This window comes from Labeo rohita, chromosome 17 (assembly GCF_022985175.1).
Source record: "Labeo rohita strain BAU-BD-2019 chromosome 17, IGBB_LRoh.1.0, whole genome shotgun sequence".
Taxonomy (NCBI): domain Eukaryota; kingdom Metazoa; phylum Chordata; class Actinopteri; order Cypriniformes; family Cyprinidae; genus Labeo; species Labeo rohita.
The window spans coordinates 20,497,364-20,519,991 of record NC_066885.1 but is presented as its reverse complement, the minus strand read 5'-3'; the positions used below and the strand labels follow the sequence as shown (position 1 = coordinate 20,519,991).

General features: G+C 38.3%; 2 protein-coding genes across 3 annotated transcripts; one reads left to right on the top strand and one right to left on the bottom strand.

Annotated features, from left to right (window-relative positions):
* The first annotated feature begins 671 nt into the window (after positions 1 to 671).
* On the top strand, positions 672 to 5,035 carry rpusd2 (RNA pseudouridine synthase domain containing 2). The gene is made up of 3 exons (XM_051133885.1): positions 672 to 1,352; positions 1,440 to 1,736; positions 3,364 to 5,035. The coding sequence occupies exons 1-3, from the start codon at positions 699 to 701 to the stop codon at positions 4,171 to 4,173; spliced, it is 1,761 nt and encodes a 586-aa protein (XP_050989842.1). The 5' UTR covers positions 672 to 698; the 3' UTR covers positions 4,174 to 5,035.
* Positions 5,036 to 5,619: 584 nt separating this feature from the next.
* disp2 (dispatched homolog 2 (Drosophila)) lies at positions 5,620 to 22,276 on the bottom strand. 2 transcript variants are annotated; one of them, XM_051133882.1, is made up of 8 exons: positions 22,021 to 22,276; positions 12,635 to 13,036; positions 12,507 to 12,539; positions 11,920 to 12,043; positions 10,813 to 10,937; positions 10,598 to 10,695; positions 10,395 to 10,492; positions 5,620 to 9,291 (listed from the first exon to the last, which is right to left on the bottom strand). In XM_051133882.1, exons 1-8 carry the CDS (start codon positions 22,110 to 22,112, stop codon positions 5,818 to 5,820), a joined length of 4,446 nt encoding a protein of 1,481 aa, XP_050989839.1. In that variant the 5' UTR covers positions 22,113 to 22,276; the 3' UTR covers positions 5,620 to 5,817. The 2 variants fall into 2 exon arrangements, with proteins under 2 accessions (XP_050989839.1, XP_050989841.1); XM_051133884.1 differs by having other exon boundaries at positions 12,507 to 12,536.
* Positions 22,277 to 22,628: the final 352 nt, after the last annotated feature.

Genomic DNA, 22,628 nt, shown 5'->3' with positions numbered 1-22,628 from the left:
TTAGTATACAAAAACAAAAAGTCTTTAAACAAAAAATTCCAAAGCCAGTTCACACCATAATAATTTGGTATAAATACAATTGTAAGATAAATGGACAATACTTACAAAATTGTACTTTTTCATGCAATTATGTACATATTAGTACAAACATATACATTGCATAGCAGTCATGGAAAAAAATTGAAAAAGGGTATACGGAAAAACAAAAACAAGTGCATGTACATGAAAAAAAAAAAACAACAACAACATAGATATATGGCAGGGAAAAAGCCCCAAAAAATTAATTAACCAAATTAAAGTACCATAGTGCATCATAAGTCTTTTTTAGCTTATATTAGCTGTTTCTAATATATTTAATAAGTAGTACCATATTATTTATTTTATAATATGTTCATAATTTGCCTTCGCTTTAGCCCATTTCTTCAGATGAATATGATCATTTCCAAGTAAAATAATTAGTCGTGTAAGAAAAGAAATTGTACTTTTAGAATCAAAGGTATCTCGCACAAAAACAAATATGACATCATACATTTCGATTTATATCAATGTTCCAAACATCCTAGAAATGAAGTTAGACAAATCTATCCAAAATAATCTTGTTGCTTAAAAAATTGTACTTCACAAATAATTTGTAAACACGTGACGTCACGTGATGTCATCAACCGAAGACGGAAATAATTCTGTCATTGAGCCGCTGGATGGCATGGTTCACGTGTGTGAAGGGGAAGACAGCAGGTTTAAATGCATTACTTTGCTTTGGAAAAAAAGAACACAATTATTTTCTGAGACACGTGTATCGGAACAAAAACGTGAGTGTTCGAACTCTGGGAACGATACGGACAGCGCTAAATGTCTCCTTTATACACTTGAAGTTCTCAAAACAACAGCCCTACACTGCAGTACACGCCATGGAGACTAAAGATGCCACCGTTGAAGAAGAAAGCTGTGATACGGACAGCACTGTTAAAACAAACTGCGGTAAACGTAAAAACGAGGAGACGGATGAGGCAGCCAAACAAGGCAACCGCAAGAAGCAAAAGAAGTGTGGAAAACAGCTGCGTCGCGGAGAGCGGTACGTGCCTCCTCCACAGAAACGCAACCCGGGTGTGAGTTTCAGCCAAGAACATTTTGCGGAAACCTCCTACTATTTTGAAGGTGGTCTTCGCAAAGTGTATCCTTACTATTTTGACTTTACGACTTACTGTAAGGGACGCTGGATTGGTAAAACACTATTAGAGGTTTTTAAGAATGAATTCCGGGCGGAGTCTATGGACTACTACAATAAGGCTGTCAAAGAGGGGCGTATAAAATTGAATGGAACACCTGTGGATGATCTGAATATAATATTGAAGGTAAGACATGACTTGGCAACACTCATTGACTGTAATTTTGTATGTGCCGTTCTGTGTAATTGTTTTGTATCTCCTTTGCTTGTCTAGAACAATGACTTTATGAGGAACACAGTGCATCGTCATGAGCCCCCTGTGATTGGGAAGCCCTTGGAGGTTCTGGTGGATGATGGTGAAGTTGTGGTGGTGGATAAACCCGCCTCACTTCCTGTGCATCCCTGTGGGCGCTACCGTCACAATACTGTCATTTTCATTCTGGGAAAGGAGAAAGGCCTTAGTGGACTCCACACAGTACATCGACTGGACCGCCTCACCTCAGGTGTGCTGCTGTTTGCTCGTACACTCGAGGTCTCCAAAAAACTGGATGCGATGGTTCGTGAGAGACAGGTGAGATGAACCTTTTGAATGATGCGTGTTTATTATACCTTCTTAAAATTCTGCATTCTGTCAGTCACAGTTTGGAAATGTAGATGTAAGTTAAATTATATCAACACAGAAAATTACTTGATTTATTCTTGAGCTTTGAAAAATTGAGCAAAATCTGCTTACAGTGGTAGTGTAAAGGGTACTCTAACTTATTGATTTCATAATTAAAAAAAAAAAAAGAAATGTATATTTCCTCACTTTTCAAATTAACAAATAAATAACCTTTAAAATAAGCTTATTTTGTTTAAATATGTAGCTAAGTGTAATAATTGCAACATATAATTGCATTGCATTTTTATAAAGCATTTACTAATTACTTTTTTCCCTTTTTGATATATAAATATTAAGTTAATCAAGTTAAAATCAATCAAGTTAAAAAAAAATCCTTTTGCACAGTTCACACATGGAAGCAACCAACCAACTTTATACTGAATTTTAAGACGTGTCCTCCATAAAACGTGGCATGACTATTAGTAAAATGTATGGAGAAAGGTTGCAATATTTGAAATGCGTGTGCTTCTCATAATACTGTTATGCTTAGGATGTAACCTTGCAGACACATCTGTTTTACACATGAGGTCAAAAGTTTACATACAGAACATGCATTTACATGCAGAATCTGCTAAATGTTAATTATTTTACCAAATTGAAAGAGATTGTACAAAATGCATGTTATTTTTTATTTACTACTGACCTGAATAAGATATTTCATATAAAAGACATATAGTCTACAAGAGAAAAGTTTACATTCACTTGTTTCTTAATACTGTGTTGTTACCTGAATGATCCACAGCTGTTACACTGCCTGCTGTTCTTCAGAAAAATCCTTCAGCTCCCACAAATTATTTGGTTTCTTAGCATTTTTGTGTATTTGAACCCTTTCTAACAATGACTGTATGATTCTAAGATCAATCTTTTCACACTGAGGACAACTGAGGGACTCATATGCAACTATTACAAAATGTTCAAACACACACTGATGCTCCAGAAGGAAAAATGATGCATTAAGAGCCAGGAGTGTAAACTTCTGAGAAGAATGAATTACATTTTTCTTTTTTTGCCTAAATATCATATTTTTTCATTTAGTACTGCCTATCAGAAGCTACAGAAGATACTTGCATGTTTCTCAGAAGACAAAATAGCCTGATCTTCAAATTCAAAATGTTTTCAAATGTGCCAAAATGTTTTTAGTTATTTTAAAACTATCATTCTTGACATGAATTAAAGTTTATTTTGTGTAATATTTGTCAGTTTGAAAAGTGAATAATGAATATATTTTGATGTTACATTTAACTACATTTTTAATGTGAATGAAGTAAAATTGGAAAGAAAAATTGGATATTATGGTCACAAATTAAGAATCTGCTCCCACAACTTAATTCATGGTCATGTTTTATTAATTTGTTCTTAATTTAGTTCGACTGTGGCCACAATATCTTTCCCCTGTATCTTGTAGAAATTGCATTGTGTATGCAGTGTTAAAAAAAAAAAAAATCTAATAATTACATGTTTGGAAATTTAAAAATAGATTGAAGTAGAGTGAATTTGTGTCATGCATACTTTAACCATACTTTCTTTTTTTTCACAGCTGGAGAAGGAGTATGTGTGTCGTGTGGAAGGGGAGTTTCCCGAGGGCGAGGTGGTGTGTGAGGAGCCCATCTTGGTAGTATCCTTCCGGGTGGGCCTCTGTAGGGTTGATCCCAAAGGCAAAGAGTCCCGCACAGTTTTCCAGAGACTGAGCTATAACGGGCGCTCTAGTGTGGTCCGCTGTCTGCCTCTCACAGGACGCACTCACCAGATTCGCGTTCATCTTCAGTTCCTCGGCTTTCCGATCCTCAACGATCCCATCTATGGGTCTTCTGCATGGGGTCCAAATAGAGCCAAAGGAGGGCTGGTAGGTATGAGCGATGAAGAGCTTCTACAGGCTCTTATAGAAGAGCACCGTTCAAAGGAGAGTCTACACTTGTTGGATTTGCCTGATGAAGAGGTCTCGGGAAAGCAAGGGCCGATGACAAAGTGTCAAGAACACAATGACCAAATAACTGCACCTGAGTCGAGTGGTGTTGCGTGTGATGACGGTTCCTGTAAACTGACACAGGAAGAAGTGAAGGAAGAAGGTAGTCAAGAACTTCACAAGAGCACATCTGCTGCTGGGATTGAAGGTGAAACAAATGGTGGTCATGATGAAAAGGAATCAGTATCAGATGTAGCCTCCAGAACTGCAAATTCGAATGCCTTTGTTAGAGATAATTTATGTGGCGAGTGTAAAATTGTGCGACCCGACCCAACGGAGAAGGATTTGGTCATGTTCCTACATGCATTACGATACAAAGGACCTGACTTTGAATACTCCACCCAAATGCCTGACTGGGCCAAAGAAGACTGGGTTCAGGATTAAACTAAAATCAGATGCATTCATGCATCATTTGTTACCTGGTATTACAGCACGTGTTTACAAAGATAGGGTTATTAAAAATCCCTTTGATTACTGAATATATTCTTAGTGAATTCAAAATTACTTTTAAATTTCTTTTAATTTAAGATTTATGGATTTATAAGTCAATACTGTATTTCAGTTCCTTTTATTTGACAACATCTCATCTGACATAAGCATATAGCAATAAAAGAGTTTTGTTTTTTGGAACAAAAATAAAACGTTTTTTAACATAATTTCTTCCTTTTTTATGATTCAGTAATAGTAGGTGAGAGTAATTTTAATTTAAACGGGCCATGCAAAATACCACGTTATGCATAAAAAGGAAGCTAAAGTTTTTCATTGTCTTATGTAGTCAGGTTTCAACCTGCTTATGAATTAAAATCCACCCAAGAAAGTCAGAAATGGATTGCAGTGTTAACTCAATTAAAAATATTTTTATTTTTAATGATCTTCTTCATCATAGTTTATCTTCAGACAACTTCAAATCTGACTTTACGCACAGGCTATCGACAACAGTAGTTCCACACCAACAGGTTTTATAATACAGCTGCATATTTTCAGGGAGAAAAAAAGCTTTTTGGCACAAATCATTCTTACATTTTGGCACTTTGTATTTTAAGATGCTTTGACGATGTCAAGTGCACATCCGCTGGCCTTAATGGAGTAACATTAAATTAATCTGAATATAAAAAGGAACATCATTCTGCAGTATAACTGACATTTGCTAAGATTCCAGTTTCATAAAGGATTGACATCTTTGTGCACATCACAAAACACCACTTTTTACATACAACCTTTTGCATTCTAAATAATGCATATCTTTCAAATACATAGTGAACACAGAGGCAACACTCACAGTCTTGTATAGGGTTCAAATGTCATATTGCGGTTTTTCATAAATCTGGGATGTTAGTGAAACGTCCACACACTGAAGCATTCTGACTAAAGAACACTAATAGGCCTTTATTTTAATGTCATTGTCTTTTTTTAAAAAGAGGTACTTCTATGGCTCTGGCAATAACAAAATGATGTTTCCTTACAGCTTTTATGAAAATTTTAAAAATGTATTATTTTATCATAGCATGCAATAAAATGTGTAAAACAGTTAATAGCCACCGTAGTAAGCACTTTTAGTTAAATGTAAAATTACTGTTGTGGGATTTCAGTGCTTTTTAATTAACTGGTGGATTAAAAAAGTAAAGAAATTGATAATGATTGTGACCTTTGCAAAATCATGGAGTTTAGTTAAAAAGCTCATGGCTTGGTAGTTTAAAAGATCAGGCACAGTTGTTCTTTAAGTGTTGGTAAGTTTGCAATTCAAGGCCCCTGAAGAAAGGCTTTTTCAAAGGCTATTGTGGGTGCACATTCAGTGTATATTTACATGACATGCAAGGAATCATGCTAAAAAAAAAAAAAATCAGTCCTCTTCATATTTTTTTATAAGCACTGTGTATACTTCCAAACAATCTTTGTAATCTGGTATGCATTTTCAGACAGATTCAGAAATGTAATAACACGCTGCGGAGTACAAAAGTTAAGCCCACCATATAAAGTACTGGCCATGCTGTGGTTGTTAAGATTTGCTCAGTGTGTTGATAATATTGATCAGCTGCCACCTTCGCCTTTTCCCTCCCTTTTTATCCAAACGTCGGGCATATCAGGTTTGCTGTTGGGGAGTATCACTGGCACCTCACTTTGTGTTGTCCTCAACCTACCAGATCCTGGGGAGGCAAGGTCATACACAGTCTCCTTCAAGGATAGACGTAAAGTGTCCCTCCTGCCATTAAGGTGGCCAGGTTGTAACTCTTCCTCGATCTTAACAGCTTGAGGAACAATGATAGCAGGTTCTACTTCACTTAAACAGGTCTCATTGGAGTCTTCCAGTCCTTCCATGGAGCTCTGAGACTGACATGACAAAAGCCGTTTGTGTAAATGACAGGTAGTTGCTTCATCTATCGAGAGTGACCTTTCATTGACAGTGTCTGTAGTCTGAGTGATCATGATTTCTTCCATGCTAGAGGAAGACGATAAAGACACGTTCCAAAGTTGAACCCCGCCGCTAGACTGGACTCGGCATTTCTTGCACAAAACCTTGTCCTTAGATGCATCTTGTGGAGGACGCAGGATGTTCTCTTTGTACGGGGATGAGGTCTGAAGCGCTGGAGGTGGGTTGCAACCCTTAAGGTGTCTGCTACACATTTCTGCGCTGTCAGCCTCAATGCTGACTCGGTCATAGTCTTGCTTTGGACTAAGGCCACAGAATTGAATGTCATCAGAAAGGACAGAAGGCCTGTTGGACAGCTTGCTGGTACAAGTGCTATTCTCAAAGCTGTCGCTTAACTGGCAAGCAAGCGGCTGCAGTTCGTACTGTTCTGGCTCCCGTCCACCAATTTGTTGGCGCTTTCTATGGTGCTGCTGGTTGGGGCAGAGAAAGCCTTCGCTTTCTTTATTAAAACTTCTTCGGACTCGAGAACCCGTGCCACAACCAAATGCCCCATTAGCTGCAGGATTGGTGGTCCCGGGTTCTGTAGCCGAACAGGACGACAGTATATTTTCAGTGGCTTGCTTTGTAACACAGGGTAGGGTTATTCTCCCGCAGTTCTTTTGGGGTCCAAAGAAGCAGCACAACGACTGGAAGAAGAAAGTAGCAAAGCCGCATGCGACACACTTCACAAGCAGGAGGAAGATCCCAAGCTTTCTGAAGAGCAACGCAGTTGCCGGTAACATAATAATGCCCACGCAGAAATACGCCCCAGCACCTGTAGCTACCGGGCAACCCATTCTCTTCAAGGAATGTGCAACCCTGCCCAGTCTGTCATTGTGTGGCGCCAAGCTATATGAAATGCAATAATTGGCTACAAAGTCAACAGAAAGACCTGCAGCTGCTGAAATGAAGAGTGCTTCCACACCATTTAACTGCCATTCTAAAAGCACAAGCAGGCCAACGGTAGCAAACACACTTCCTCCCACCGCAATGGACACGTACACGCTTAATGGAATATTCCATGTTGTTAGTAACAGAAGTGCAAATGTGAGCGCTACCGAAAAGCCCGCCACCTCCAGTGTCTCAGAACTCAAGCATTGCTGGAGGTCATATAAACTTAGCTGGCTCACAAACCACCCTTTCTGGAGTCCCACTGGAGCCTTGGAGATTTCCCCATTAAACCACAATAAGATCTCTTGGTAGAACTGAGACATTCTGCTGAAGTTGAAGCTGTAAAGTTGTATGGTCTTGAATATTAAAACAAGGGCAGTGATTCGACCCTCGGAATCAAACCTTAGGCCTCCGGCACTGGGTCGGTGTCCCTCTGCGTGCTGCTCGGCTACCATCATGCTAAGGCACTGCTCGAAAACACTTGGCGGGTAAGGAAAGGGAATATTATTGCAGCAGAAGCTAAACGCATCCTCGCTTTCGGAACAGCGACGTATGGAAACCCAGTGGATCAATTGTTCCACAAAGCACACATTGTCTTCTACTGTTTCGTGGTCAATTGATACCGGAGAATAGAAGCTCTGGTTTTGAATTTTTCCACACAGATCTCGCAACCACAGTTGGGCTTGGGGACTGCTCAAATTGAACCCTGGATCAAGAGCTAAGGATCCGTTACTTTTTGGATCAAAGTGGTCACCGTCATCCGATGGAATTACGCCCCAAATTAGAGTCAGCGTCATGGGTTCGTCTTCACCCTGCTTCATTCGCTCAAACATGAACTGGTGGCGATATTCAGCGTCGTATCTTTCAAAGGGATGACTGGAGCGAAACAGCTGAGTTGTTCTGCTGTCTGAAGTTGGCAGTTTCATGCCAGGGTCTATGCATGAAATGTACGTCCCACCGGCTGCAAGCACTGCAAACCAGCAGATCCATATGTATCTGAATTTTACCACTCCACAAGGTAGGATTTTTAAAAAAAGCAGGTTTGATGTATCCGCCAGCCCTCGCCCTAATGTCCGAAGCTTCTGTCTCAAAGTAAACAGACAGCGCTTTCTTGAACTTGTCTCCCAGAACCCACCCGTATTTTTCGAGCAGCAGGGTTTCCAAGTTGCCTTAGCCACAGGGTTTGAAGACAGCACAGCATAGCGTTCTTGCAGAATGAGGGTGCACGGAAGCCAAACGAGAGCAAATAATGTGTTGATTAATGAGGCACTGCCAAGATATACAGCGTAGCATCTCACAGCGGTGATGCTGCTGATGTAGCCCGAGTAAAACGTGATGCTAGATGTCAGACCCGACACTAATATCAAGTATCCCATTTCTTGTAAAACCCGGTTCATCCTTTTCTCAGTGACAGCTGGAGGGTTGTGGCTTAGCTGTAGTTTCCAGAAGTCGACAAAAGTCAGGGCTTGATTCAGACAGCTTCCCAGAAGCACGAAGACTGATGCAAGATTGAGGAGTGGAAAAAATGTCAAGCGAAATACAACTCTGTAGAAAAAATATGAGGTGGAAAGTGATAATATGACAGCAACCAGTGACATTGCTGCTATAAATAGTGATTTGAGATACAGTCCCATTGTGAAAACAAGTGCAAGAGCTGCAAGAACAGGATAGACAGAATCCCGTGCCAAGTAGTACTTAAAAAGTTTTTGCTTAATTCCCAAATCCATTCCTGTTATGGTGGTGTTATTGTATGTGAGCTCGCGACCCTCTAAATGGTCCAAATAAATTTTCATTAGCGGATCTCCTTTTTCCACTGGTAGAAATACAATGCTGTATTTTAGGGACGGGACTTTGTATTCAACAGTCTGTGGCCCCAGGAAGTCTTTGTCCACAAGGTAATGCAGAATCTGGAAGATGCTTGACAGTTTACAACGGTGTGGAACGGATGCACAGCGGCCGGATTTGCTCCTCTCGGTGCATGATGCAACCAGGCTTCCATCGTGGTAGTAAGGGGCACAGAATCTGAGCAGCCCAAGGCTTTCAGAAACCTGCTGTGCAGTCAAACTAAAGCAGGAAGAAACGTTGTTGAGAAGAGCCAAGTAGTTTCCCAGAGACCAACTTGGACAGCACTCATTCTTCATCATGGAGCCGTGTAACTCTGATCTGACCTGGCAAAGATTTTCAAATTGTGTCCCAGAACGGATCTAAAATGAGTAATAAAAATGGCATTTCTCAGCAAAAATATTACAATGTATTTGTATGTAATGTCTATATGTATTTTTTTTTCGTATGTTTGGTTATACACTGATAAGAATATAATTTACTCACCCCATGTCATCCCAAGATGTTCATGCCTTTCTTTCTTCAGTTGAAAAGAATTGAAGGTTTTTGAGGAAAACATTCCAGGATTTTTCCTCCATATAGTGGACTTCAATGAAGATCAATGTCAATGGGTTGAAGGTCCAAATTGCAGTTTCAATGCAGCTTCACAGGGCTCTACACGATCCCAGCCAAGGAATAAGGGTCTTATGTAGCGAAACGATTGGCCATTTTCTAAAAAAATAAAATAAAATAAAATAAATAAAGTATATACTTTTCCACAAGATGCTCGTCTTGCACTAGCTCGACGTCACGCATTACATAGTCACGTTGGAAAGGTCACACGTGACACTGCTGGAAGTACCAACCCAGTGTTTATAAAGCGAATGTGCAAAGAAAGTCAAACGCTCTTTACAAAAAAAGGTAAAACAACGATGTTGGACGATTTTGAAATTTAAGGTAAAAATTAGTTTTGTTTTGTTTTTTGTCCTACCGTAACTTTTTGACCCAAAGTACATAGAAAAAAAGAACTAACCACACGTGACTTTTCCATCATGATTACATATTGTGTGAAGTCACGGACGCTTGTCGCAGAGCTAGTGCAAGATGCATTTGTGGTTGAAACGTATATACATTTTTTATTTTTGTTACAAAATGACCCTTAGATAAGACCCTTATTACACGTCTGGGGTAATGTAGAGCCCTTTGAAGCTGCATTGAAACTACAAATTGGACCTTCAACCCATTGACCACTAATGTCCATTATATGGAGAAAAATCCTGGAATGTTTACCTTAAAAACCTTCATTTCTTTTCATCCGAAGAAAGAAATACATGAATATCTTGGAAAACATGGGGGTGAATAAATTATCAGGAAGTTTTTATTCTGGAAGTAAACTAATCTACTGAATAGATTCTATCAGATATAACCATCCAAACACTGCATTTAACAACAATTTAAGAATAGGAAAATATAGCCTTTGGTTTACCTGTGTCTGTTCCATCTGGCACATGGAGTAAATTGCTTTTAGACTCCAGAGACTGGCAGAGTTTCCAGAGCGGAAGACCAGCTGAGCATAGCGCTCTCCTACAGAAACACAGATCGGGCGATAGAAAACAACATGACATAAAACATGCCATGCTCCATTTGCTGATTTATTAGATTTGGAAATACACATGAGTAAAATCTCACCTGGGGCGTTACAAAAAAAGTTGTGCTCAGTGTAATCTCTGTGCAGCATTCTCCGTGATCGTTCTCTTGATTGAGGGTCAGATCTAATTGTGTCCTCTCTTTAAGACAAACAAGTAATCTTTAGTAATAAAATCTACAGTCTGATTTAGTAAAATGATCAGTGGTCAAAATTGTTTTTAAAAGTATATTAGTATGGTATGATCAAGAAGAAATACCCTGCTATTTTTTCTGTGAGTTGCCATGGAAATGGGGACAGTGATTTTCCAGGTCCGGTGTTTTGCTGTAACCTCATCCATGTGGCTAGCCGGATGCTTATGTCTGTTCCACGAGGCTCAAATCCCTGTGAGGTCCGATCAAAGACACATGAGCGGTGAGAAGAACTCTTTGAAGTCATTATATAAATGAATTAAAGTCATTTGAGAGCCTAATTTACAATTCTAATGATGAAAGGCCACCGCTGGTCAGTTTATTTTCAGAAATGTATTCATAGGCTCAAGCCTATTTCTGCCTCAGAGTAATAATCTAACAAATTCAGCTTCATTACTTGTTACAACTTTATACCTCTTAGGTATAAAGCCTATTTCTATGGAAGCCAGAAGTGCAGAAAATTTTTACTTTATTTTTATATTTAAAGAAGAAACTATATGTAAAAATGTGGCATGCTGTTGCTTCAAACAATGGTATAAAGCTATTCAAAACATCACTCAGTGTAAATTGTAATAATCGTAACTAATAATCGCAATTACAATTTCAAGGGAATAATTGACAATTATGATTTTTGTCATAATTGTGCAGCCCTAATATAAACTCAAAAAAATTGCGAGAAATAAAGTCTTTGAAGACTTTTTGTCTCACAAATGCGAGTTCGTATATTGCAATTCTGACTTTATTTCTCGGAATTACGAGTTTATTTCACATAGTTTAACAATTGAGACATTGTTTCTCTCACAATTCTGACTTTATCTGACAATTCTGAGGAAAAAGTCAGAACTGTGAGTTTGTATCATGCAATTCTGTTGTAATTACCTTTTTTCAGTGGCGAAAATGGGCTTCCATAGTAAGCTTATGTTGCAGTGTGATTTTATATCTCACAGCTGTAACTGTTGTTCCAAACTGTAATTTTTTATCTTACATTGTGAGTTTATCTCTTATTTTAAACTTGATCTTACAATGAAATCTTACTCTGAATTTTTACATATTTTTATATCATTTTTAGTATGTGATTCATTTACTTTCTTTACTTGTAGTACAAACAGATGCATAAGCATGAACCATTAAAATTCATTATTTCTCACATATATTACAGAGATGTAGATACTCACCAACAAAGGGTCTGAGAAGTCTGGCAGAGGACCAGTCAAAATCCCAGCAAGGGAACAAGCAAACAGGACTACCGTACATGAGATGAGTACAGTCATTGGATACTCCACTATGACCTGGGAATAGCTGTAAAAATCAATGGCGTTCATATGATCAATTTTAATCTAATTGCTTTATGGCACATTAACTTACACTATACCGCTGGTATTCACCAAACTGCATTTACACTCACTTTTGGCTCAGTATTTGAATGCTTCTACCCAATTCCTCTCAATATAATATTGAACATAAGACTACAAGACTATGTTAAAGAGACAGTTCACCCAAAAATGAAAATTCTGTCATTAATTACTCACCCTCATGTCGTTCCAAACTACCTTTGTTCATCTTCAGAACACAAATATAGATATTTATGATGAGATCTCATAGCTTTCTGATCCTGCATAGACAGAATTTTCATTTTTGGGTGAACTATCCCTTTGATGTGCACTACTGTATTACTGTAAACAATAATCTTAATACTGAAATTTATGTGATGTTATCATAAACAATTAAATCTTTATCAGAATTTGCTATAAAAGCATCTCACCTCCTTGGTATCCTATGCAAGCCATCGTTCCTACTAAGCAAACAAACATAGTGATTAACATATTTAAATGTTTACAGTTAACTAGATAGTCCGTTACAATGCTATTTATGATAGAAAAGAATCCAGACCTCACTGTCACCATGTGATGCTGTACAGGCTTGTGGTTGCTGCTGTCATGAGATTCATGAAGCCAGTGGCACTGTGTTTTATTGTGACACGAAGGTAGGTGTGATGGACTGCAGCTATGGACAATCTTAACAGGACTGGCTGAACAGTCTGCTTGATGGTAAGCATTCATTTGACCTGGACAGACATTGGTTTGATTCGACTGTTGGTGGCCACAGCAGGGGCATTTTTTGCATTGCGGCGAATGATATCCAGAGCCCTGCGATACTTGACGGTGGAGTTGAGCAGAGGAGTGTGACTTGAACGGACTGCTGTCAGCTTGGTTCTCCTCTATCCTGACCGGACACGTCTGAGATTCTGTGCTGTCACTGTCTGGAGGACACAGCGAAACCTCAGGGATCTCACTGCAAACAGAAGAGTCACATGACATCAATCATCAAATGTTTACAGTCTATTACTTTCACAACATCAAGTCCTGTCAATAGTTTTCAGTGAACCAGTGGAACGTTTCAAGAATTGCCTTGATCCAATTGCTAGGAATCAATGAATCATTGATTCAATGATCCAGTTGAGTCATTTTGGGAAATGAATTATTTTCACTTCACCAAATGTCAACGCAAAACTTTGTGCTCCACTGGATTTCCAGAAATTAAACATGCCATTCCTAGTTAGCTCTGAAATTAAACTTTTTTTTCATTTAGCACTAACCTTCAGAAGCTACAGAATATGCTTACATGCTTTCCAGAAGACAAAATAAGCGCAATTTACCCTGATCTTCAAATTCAAAAAACATTCACCCCCTGGCTCCTAATGCATTGCGTTTCCTTCTGAAGCATCAGTGAGCATTTGAATCTTCTGCAATAGTTGCATATAAGTCCCTCAGTCATCATCAGTGTGAAAAGATAGACCTCAAAATCATACAGTCATTGTTGGAAAGGGTTCAAATACCAAAGATGCTGAAAAACCAAAGAATTTGTCCGACCTAAAGGATTTTTCTGAAGAACAGCAGGCAGTTTAACTGTTCAGGACGAACAAGGGACTCATGAACAACTATCACCAAAAAAAAAAAACAGCTGTGGATCATTCAAGTAACAACACAGAATTAAGAATCAAGTGTATGTAAACTTTTGAACGAGGTCAGTTTTTAATAAATTCAACTATTTTCTCTCATAGACTTTATGTAATCGTCTTTTATGTGAAATATCTTATTCAGGTCAGTACTAAATAACATGCATTTTGTATGATCCTTCTTATTTTGGTAAAATAATTCACATTTTGCAGATTCTGCATGGTGTATGTAAACTTTTGACGTTAGCTGTACATGTTTGTGAATAAACATTTGCTTAGCCTGTTTCCAGATCATGCACTGAACGTCTAAATTCATCATACTGACCAAAAATAGTTTAAAGATTTTATAATATAAAATAATTACTTGTCCCTCTTTTTGAAATGCTTATACACAACATGGCTGTCTTGTTCGGTCTGAACAATATGCCTCTAACATACAGTTTGTCTCTGCCAGGAAACTGCTTGTTGAGAATTGTTGAGTGCACAGCTGAGTTGCTGGCAACATACTGTATATTAGATTAGCAATGATGTCTAAAAAATGTATCAGCGAAATGCTTTAAGGCCCAATTAGGCCAAGAGGGAGGGACTCCATCAGCTTACTCTGTCAACCTCATAAAAAGCCTGTTCAGACGAGAGAAAAAAACTCACTAGTGCATATAAGGCAACTGCTCAGGAAGTAAATATGAGAGTGGGACAACTAAAATGTACTACTGAATAATGTAATCACCTTGAAGAACCAGAAGATTCAGAATACATTTTTTCATTGTTCAGTCAACCCACAGTACTAATTATAACTGTTTATGCCTCTTTATGGGGTACCTTTAGATTTTACTATGCTAAAGCATCAGCTTATTGAGTTCAGATAGGCCTGTTTACCACTTTTCAACTATAAAGATGCCAGGATTGATGTGAGAACAAATTTCTACTACTCTGTTAAACATTAACAGGTCCTAATAATGCAATTGTGAGCTTTTAACAAGTTTGTTTTTTTTTCACACCGATTTAATGTAGCTGACTCTTTTGTATTACCAAGGTGACAAGCTATACAAACACTGCAACACATGACTGCTGGTCAAGCGTGTAAATGTGTTCCTAAAACAGATATGCTGTCTTTTTTGAATATTTCAGATGTGCAAACTAAATTGGGCAGATTATAATATGCAAGACTGATCTCATTTAGCCACAGATGATATAAACACCTAGGATAAACCATGTGCAAGGAAAATAAAATGACTTTTGAACCAGAAGTGTTGGAATAAATGTTACACTTCAGCAGGATTAAACAAAACACTTGCTCTTAACCCTCAGCCTTTTTATCTCCCATTACCAAGCTTCTTGTTTGGCTTAAATGCTTAAAATCTTTCTTGACACACTGCTTATTTGGATGTGAACTGCTTCATCTCCATTAACTCCAATGGATTTATATGAGATATTGCAGAGGTGTAAAATAAAAATAAGAGGGATCATTCAAAATGCATGAGAAAATATTAGTTGAATTTATAAAAATGACCCTGTTTGATAGTTTATATATGCTTGATTCGTAATACTGTGCTGTTACCTGAATGATCAAAAGTGTTTTTTTTGTTTAGTGATAGTTGTTCATGAGTCCCTGAACAGTTAAACTGCCTGCTTTTTTTCTGAAAACCTTCAGGTCCCACAAATTCTTCGGTTTTTCAGCATTTTTGTGGATTTGAACCCTTTCCAGCAATGACTGAATTATTTTGACATCCATCTTTTCACACTGAGGAAAACTGAGGGACTCATATGCAACTATTACAGAAAGTTCAAACGCTCACTGATGCAAAATTATGCATTAAGAGCCAGGGGGTGAAAACTTTTTTTAATTTGAATATCAGGGTAAATTTAACTTATTTTATCTTTTGGGAAACATGTAAGTATCTTCTGTAGCTTCTGAAGGGCAGTACTACATGAAAAAAATATTTGGTGATATTTAGGCAAAATAAGAAAAATGTACACATCTTTATTTAATTCAAAAGTTTACACCCCTGGATCTTAATGCATCATTTTTCCTTCTGAAGCATCAGTGAGCATTTAAACCTTCTGTAATAGTTGCATATGAGTCCCTCAGTTGTCATCAATGTGAAAAGATGGAATCCAAAATCATACAGCCATTGCTGGAAAGGGTTCAAATACACAAAAATGCTGAAAAACCAAAGAATTTTTGGGACCTGAAGGAGTTTCAGAAGAAAAGTAGGCAGTTTAGCTGTTCAGGACAAACAAGGGACTCATGAACAACTATCACTAAACCAAAAAAAACAGCTGTGGATCATTCAGGTAACAACACAGTATTAAGAATCAAGCCTATGTAAACTTTTGAACAGGGTAATTTTTATAAATTCAACAGTTTTCTTTTGTGGGCTATATGTAAAAAGTCTTCTTCCCCTTATTCAGGTCAGTACTAAATATTTTGTATGATCCCTCTTATTTTGGTAAATTCTGCAAGGTGTATGTAAACTTTTGACCTCATCTCATCTGTAAATATATACAGTGGGTACGGAAAGTATTCAGACCCCCTTAAATTTTTCACTCTTTGTTATAATGCAGCTATTTGCTAAAATCATTTAAGTTCATTTTTTTCCTCATTAATGTACACACAGCACCCCATATTGACAGACAAACACAGAATTGTTGACATTTTTGCAGATTTATTAAAAAAGAAAAACTGAAATATCACATGGTCCTAAGTATTCAGACCCTTTGCTGTGACACTCATATATTTAACTCAGGTGCTGTCCATTTCTTCTGATCTCCTTGAGATGGTTCTACACCTTCATTTGAGTCCAGCTGTGTTTGATTATACTGATTGGACTTGATTAGGAAAGCCACACACCTGTCTATATAAGACCTTACAGCTCACAGTGCATGTCAGAGCAAATGAGAATCATGAGGTCAAAGGAATGCCTGAAGAGCTCAGAGACAGAATTGTGGCAAGGCACAGATTTGGCCAAGGTTACAAAAAATTTTCTGCTGCACTTAATGTTCCTAAGAGCACAGTGGCCTCCATAATCCTTAAATGGAAGACGTTTGGGACGACCAGAACCCTTCCTAGAGCTGGCCGTCCGGCCAAACTGAGCTATCTGGGGAGAAGAGCCTTGGTGAGAGAGGTAAAGAAGAACCCAAAGATCACTGTGGCTGAGCTCCAGAGATGCAGTCGGGAGATGGGAGAAAGTTGTAGAAAGTCAACCATCACTGCAGCCCTCCACCAGTCAGGGCTTTATGGCAGAGTGGCCCGACGGAAGCCTCTCCTCAGTGCAAGACACATGAAAGCCTGCATGGAGTTTGCTAAAAAACACCTGAAGGACTCCAAGATGGTGAGAAATAAGATTCTTTGGTCTGATGAGACCAAGATAGAACTTTTTGGCCTTAATTCTAAGCGGTATGTGTAGAGAAAACCAGGCACTGCTCATCACCTGTTCAATACAGTCCCAACAGTGAAGCATGGGGGTGGCAGCATCATGCTGTGGGGGTGTTTTTCAGCTGCAGGGACAGGACGACTGGCTGCAATCGAGGGAAAGATGAACACGGCCAAGTACAGGGATATCCTGGACGAAAACCTTCTCCAGAGTGCTCAGGACCTCAGACTGGGCCGAAGGTTTACCTTCCAACAAGACAATGACCCTAAGCACACAGCTAAAATAACGAAGGAGTGGCTTCACAACAACTCTGTGACTGTTCTTGAATGGCCCAGCCAGAGCCCTGACTTAAACCCAATTGAGCATCTCTGGAGAGACCTAAAAATGGCTGTCCACCAACGTTTACCATCCAACCTGACAGAACTGGAGAGGATCTGCAAAGAGGAATGGCAGAGGTCCAGGTGTGAAAAACTTGTTGCATCTTTCCCAAAAAGACTCATGGCTGTATTAGATCAAAAGGGTGCTTCTACTAAATACTGAGCAAAGGGTCTGAATACTTAGGACCATGTGATATTTCAGTTTTTCTTTTTTAATAAATCTGCAAAAATGTCAACAATTCTGTATTTTTCTGTCAATATGGGGTGCTGTGTGTACATTAATGAGGAAAAAAAAATGAACTTAAATGATTTTAGCAAATGGCTGCAATATAACAAAGAGTGACAAATTTAAGGGGGTCTGAATACTTTCCGTACCCACTGTATATAAAACATGGCAGCTGCAAAAATAGCATCAGAAAATTTGATAATACGATGTGATGTATGAAGACCTCAATGTAAGCAGATATAATGAAGTTCTGCTACATTAAAGAGAGTGTGCATGTTCCCATTACAAGGTTTTCTGAAGAATTTCTACAAAATGTTGTTACATTTCTATATATATTAAACCACAAGCATAATTTTCCAACAAATACCCTTCAGCATCTGATGGAGCTCATGGGTTTTGGTTGTGTGCATGCTGCAGATGTTTTGACGGTTATCAAAAGGAACACGGGCTTAATTTGATTTGACAGCTCTGCAGCTGGTACGGCGTGTCAGGCGGTCTGCGCTGCCAGAACTCAGAGGTGATTGTTGTGGCCTGTCAGACTGTAAGGGTGAAATCAGTTCATCATTTCAGCATCAGTCAAGGAAAAACACTTTTCTGATGAGATCCCATCCTGAACCCAGCAATGACTCGAGGACAGGAAAAAAACTAAGCTTAATGGATATGACTGTAATTTCCAGAGCGAAAATAAAATACGCTATTTAACTACAGTCAGCTTAAATATTTACTGCAGCAAGCATAAATATCTGCTAAATACTTAATTTGTTTGCTCCCTTTGCACCAATTTGTATGAGCATATGAATAATATTCTGCAGTAACATCACTCGGTTTGTATTCCCATCTCCCCTAAGCTTTTTTAACTCAGTGGTCTTGTATGGTAAGAGTCATGATCTGGAATAAATGCCTGGAATGTAACAGAAACTGAATTGATTGAACAGATGCCCTCACAGCATTTCAGTGGATATCAGCCATGCTGGCTGGCAAACACTGACTAATATCATGTAGTATAATGGACACTCGCACTGCATGAGATTTACTTCAGGCCACTGATACCCAAGGTGACTCAGTCTAGATAAAAAATAATTGGACTGATTCACAAGGGTAAATCAAGTGCTCAAAGGTGCACCTTATTGCACCAAATTGCAAAGCAGCTGCCTGCTTACATTTAAAAAGCAACTATCTTGTTTCATAAATGATACTTTCTACACTATAAAAGTGGAAACCTACAATTCTTACCTTCTGTCATTAATTACTCACCCTCATGTCATTCTAAACACGTAAGACATTCTCTTTGGAACACAAATTAGGATATTTTTGATGAAATCCGAGAGCTTTCTGACCCTGGTAGTTGCGTTGCTGTCTATGCAGGGTCAGAAGCTCTTGGATTTCATCAGAAATATCTTAATTTATTTTCTGAAGATGAACGAAGGTCATATGGGTTTGGAACGACTTGAGGGTGGGTAATTAATGACAGAATTTTCATTTTTGGGTGAACTATCCCTGTAAAGAGTTTTTTTTTTCTTACCTCATTTAACCTATGTTTTACCTTTTTTTTTTGGCTGAATGAAACTTGATTTGAGCTTTTCATTAAAAAAGTTGATTGAATGAATCAATGTCATCAACTCAGAAGTGTAATTCTTCACCAAAAGATTTAGATTAATGTCGCTGCCACCAGACTATAAAATCTCCCAGGCTTGTTTGTGATAGTTTTAGGAGATGAAGCACTTGCTTTTGTGTGTAGGATACGTGCAGCCATTTTAAGCAACATAAACAACAGATAATAACATGGAACAAAACCTTTGATTAACAAATCAAAGGCTGGTAAGTGGGGCCCACGTGTGTGGATCGCACTGGAATATAAGGACAAGGCTTCTCCTGAGAGGGTCACACTCTAACATGAGTCACTGCAGCTTTAGCTGGATCTTCTCCACCAAATCTGGAGAACGCGTCTCACCATCTGCTCAGCAGTACTTTGATCTACAGACAGGTTTCGTCATTAAAGATAATCATTGTCGATGCAGAACAGGGAATCTACACCTAGTATGCTGAAGCAAAATGTCTCAGTCAGAGTAACAGATGAGTCTTGTGATTAACATTCTCCGAGTCAATCGTCTAACACCTCCATTAAGAGTCCTAGAGCCCTGTGTAGTTCATTATGAGAATTACTCCAGACAAAAGGAAACATGCCTGACTAATGAGGATAGAATAAAAAGATTTCCTCTACTTTTTTTGGCTTACATTTTCAAGTGTATGAATGGCAAGTGTACTGTAGATTGACTTTTTTCGGGGGTTGAAGGTTAACGGTCCAAAATGCAGTTTCAGTGCAGCTTCAAAGGGCTCCACACAATCACGAGGAATAAGGGTCTTATCTAGCAAAAAAAAAAAAAAAAAGAAGTATATACTTTTTAACCACAAATGCTCATCTTGCACTAGCTTTGCTATGTGTGCCTATGTTTCCATAACCCTGTTTTTAATGCGCATTTTGAAGTATCGCATCAGAAACGAGTGATGGAAATGTCACATTTCGAATGTTTTTACGCTTGCTTGAGGTGGTTTTATGGGAGATGGAAATGCATTTGCTGAATAAATTCCTCCATACGCATCAAAAAAGTCATGTGACTTTGCGCTATGGGATGGCAAAACCCATCTAACCGATCTCGTTCCACAGCATCTGAAATGTTATGGTCATTCCGAAATGCCTGAGCAAAGTCTGTCATCAAAGTATTTCTGTAGAATTGCCTCCCAGAACTGTCTTACACGACTACATTCCCAAACAGCAGGCATCCACCTCTGAAAGAAATGATTTTGTCTGTAGTAACTATATATGAAAATTACTATATTCAGTGGCTTCTCCTACTTTTCTTAGTAATATATAGTGTCAGTTTATCAGGAAGTGATGATTTTGTTCTCTTTCACTTGTTGGATGGAAACGGTGCTTATTTGCAAATGCAATATTTAAATTTTTGTTAAATTCGCAACTTTGGATGGAAACCAGGTTTACTGCATTACGTAATCACGTTGGAAAGGCCACGCGGGGTTAGTGCTGTGTCTGTGTGCTCTGGTTCAAAAAGGTAGTGTAGGACAAAAAACTCCATCTCATTTATTCCCCCAAAATCGTCTGACTTTGTTGTTTTACCTTTTTTTTGGAAAGGGCGTTTGTCTTACTTTGCACGTTCGCTTTGTAAACACTGGTTCGGCACTTCCGCCTGCATCATGTGTGACCTTTCCGACGTTATTGCGTAATTCGTGAAGTTGAGCTAGTGCAATATGAGCATTTGTGGTTAAAAAGTATATAATTAAAAAAAATTGTTTTTAGAAAATCGATCGTTTCATTACATAAGACCCTTATTCCTCAGATAGAGCCCTTTGAAAGTGCAATTTGGACCTTCAGCCTGCTGATTCCCATTGAAGTACACTATATGGAGAAAAAATTCATGAATGTTTTCCTCAAAAAACTTAATTTCTTTTCAACTGAAGAAAGAAAGACATGAACATCTTGGATGACATGGGGTTTCATTCTAGAAGTGAACTAATCCTTTAAATGAACTTCAAGTTGACATAATGTGAGTCGTAAAATATGCAAATCTTGTTTTAATTTCCATCCTTTTAAGCATTCTGTAAATGTTCTTGCAATTAATATAATAATAAAGCGATTATAAATTAAGTTTAGATGACCAGACATATGAATTATATGGTTTACCCTTTTATAGAATTACTTGCTTAATATTATTATACAAACATTCATTTTTATCAAGTTGCAGAGCTCAGAAAAGTACTGCATAACAGGAATATTTTTTCTTATTGTATTATAATGCTTAATAAAATAAAGAATGACTCAAATAATGTGCTACTTATATTTTTAAGTTAAATTTCCATTATTTTATCATTCATTGCAAGAATCTATAGAATATTATAGAACATATCCATGTGTCCTTTTGAATGTCAGGTGTACTGTAGGTCAAATATAAATTATCATGGAGTTTGCCCTAAACATTCATTCATAGTGGCTTTTGTGACCAAAAACATCAACGGTAGCATCAAGATCCGCGGTCATGTCAGTTTATGGATAACATAAGGTCAAACGCAACAAATTATAGTGTTTAGTAGTATATATTACTCGTGATCTCCTTGCACTTTCGACATACAGTTCAGTTGTTACCCTCCGAGGATAGTATTTCTCGCTTGTAAACAAAAGCCAAGTCGGTTTGATATACAGACACCTCAAAAAGCGGCACGTTGGTTATTCCTGTTTATTCGCAAAAACAACCATTTAAATGACTTACATTTGCTCACAAACACACTTGCTCCAAAAATAAGCCGTATAAGCCCGGTATCCACACACGTACCTTTGAGGTGCTTCCTGAGAAGGTCCCTCTGTCGTGGATGAATCTGTGATTTCAGCATCATCGCGCTCTCTAGAAATGCACACGGTATCCATGCTTTAGTATGTGTAATATCCGACTGTCAGATGTGTAATTCTGTGCAGAATGCAATCGAAGCAGGTTCTAGCCGTGCTGTTGAAGGTTAGTGAGTGTATGGAGGCTGCTTCATCGTGGCGCTGTGATCTGAGGTGTTGACAGCGAGTTGAACGCGCGCTGTTCACCCGAGGGTGGTGCTGGAGAACAAAACCACTTCGCTTTTACACCGCAAGGGTGTGTAGCCACAGACATAGCGAATTTGGAAATGATGTGATATTCTTTTAATGTGACATGACATGAAGCTGCTATGGTTTGCTGCATAGAATATGCATTACAATATGTAATATGCACAAAATGCATACTTTCCAATGCAATATTTCCTGACAGTTCTAATTTCTAGACCGGGGCTAGTTGTCACATGCAACTCTAAGGTTTTGAGTCAAAGGTTTAATTACATGAATTTGCGTTTTGGAGTACTTACGTATGTTTTATCTATGTTGGTTATACATATAGTGCAAATGATCAAAATGTTTACT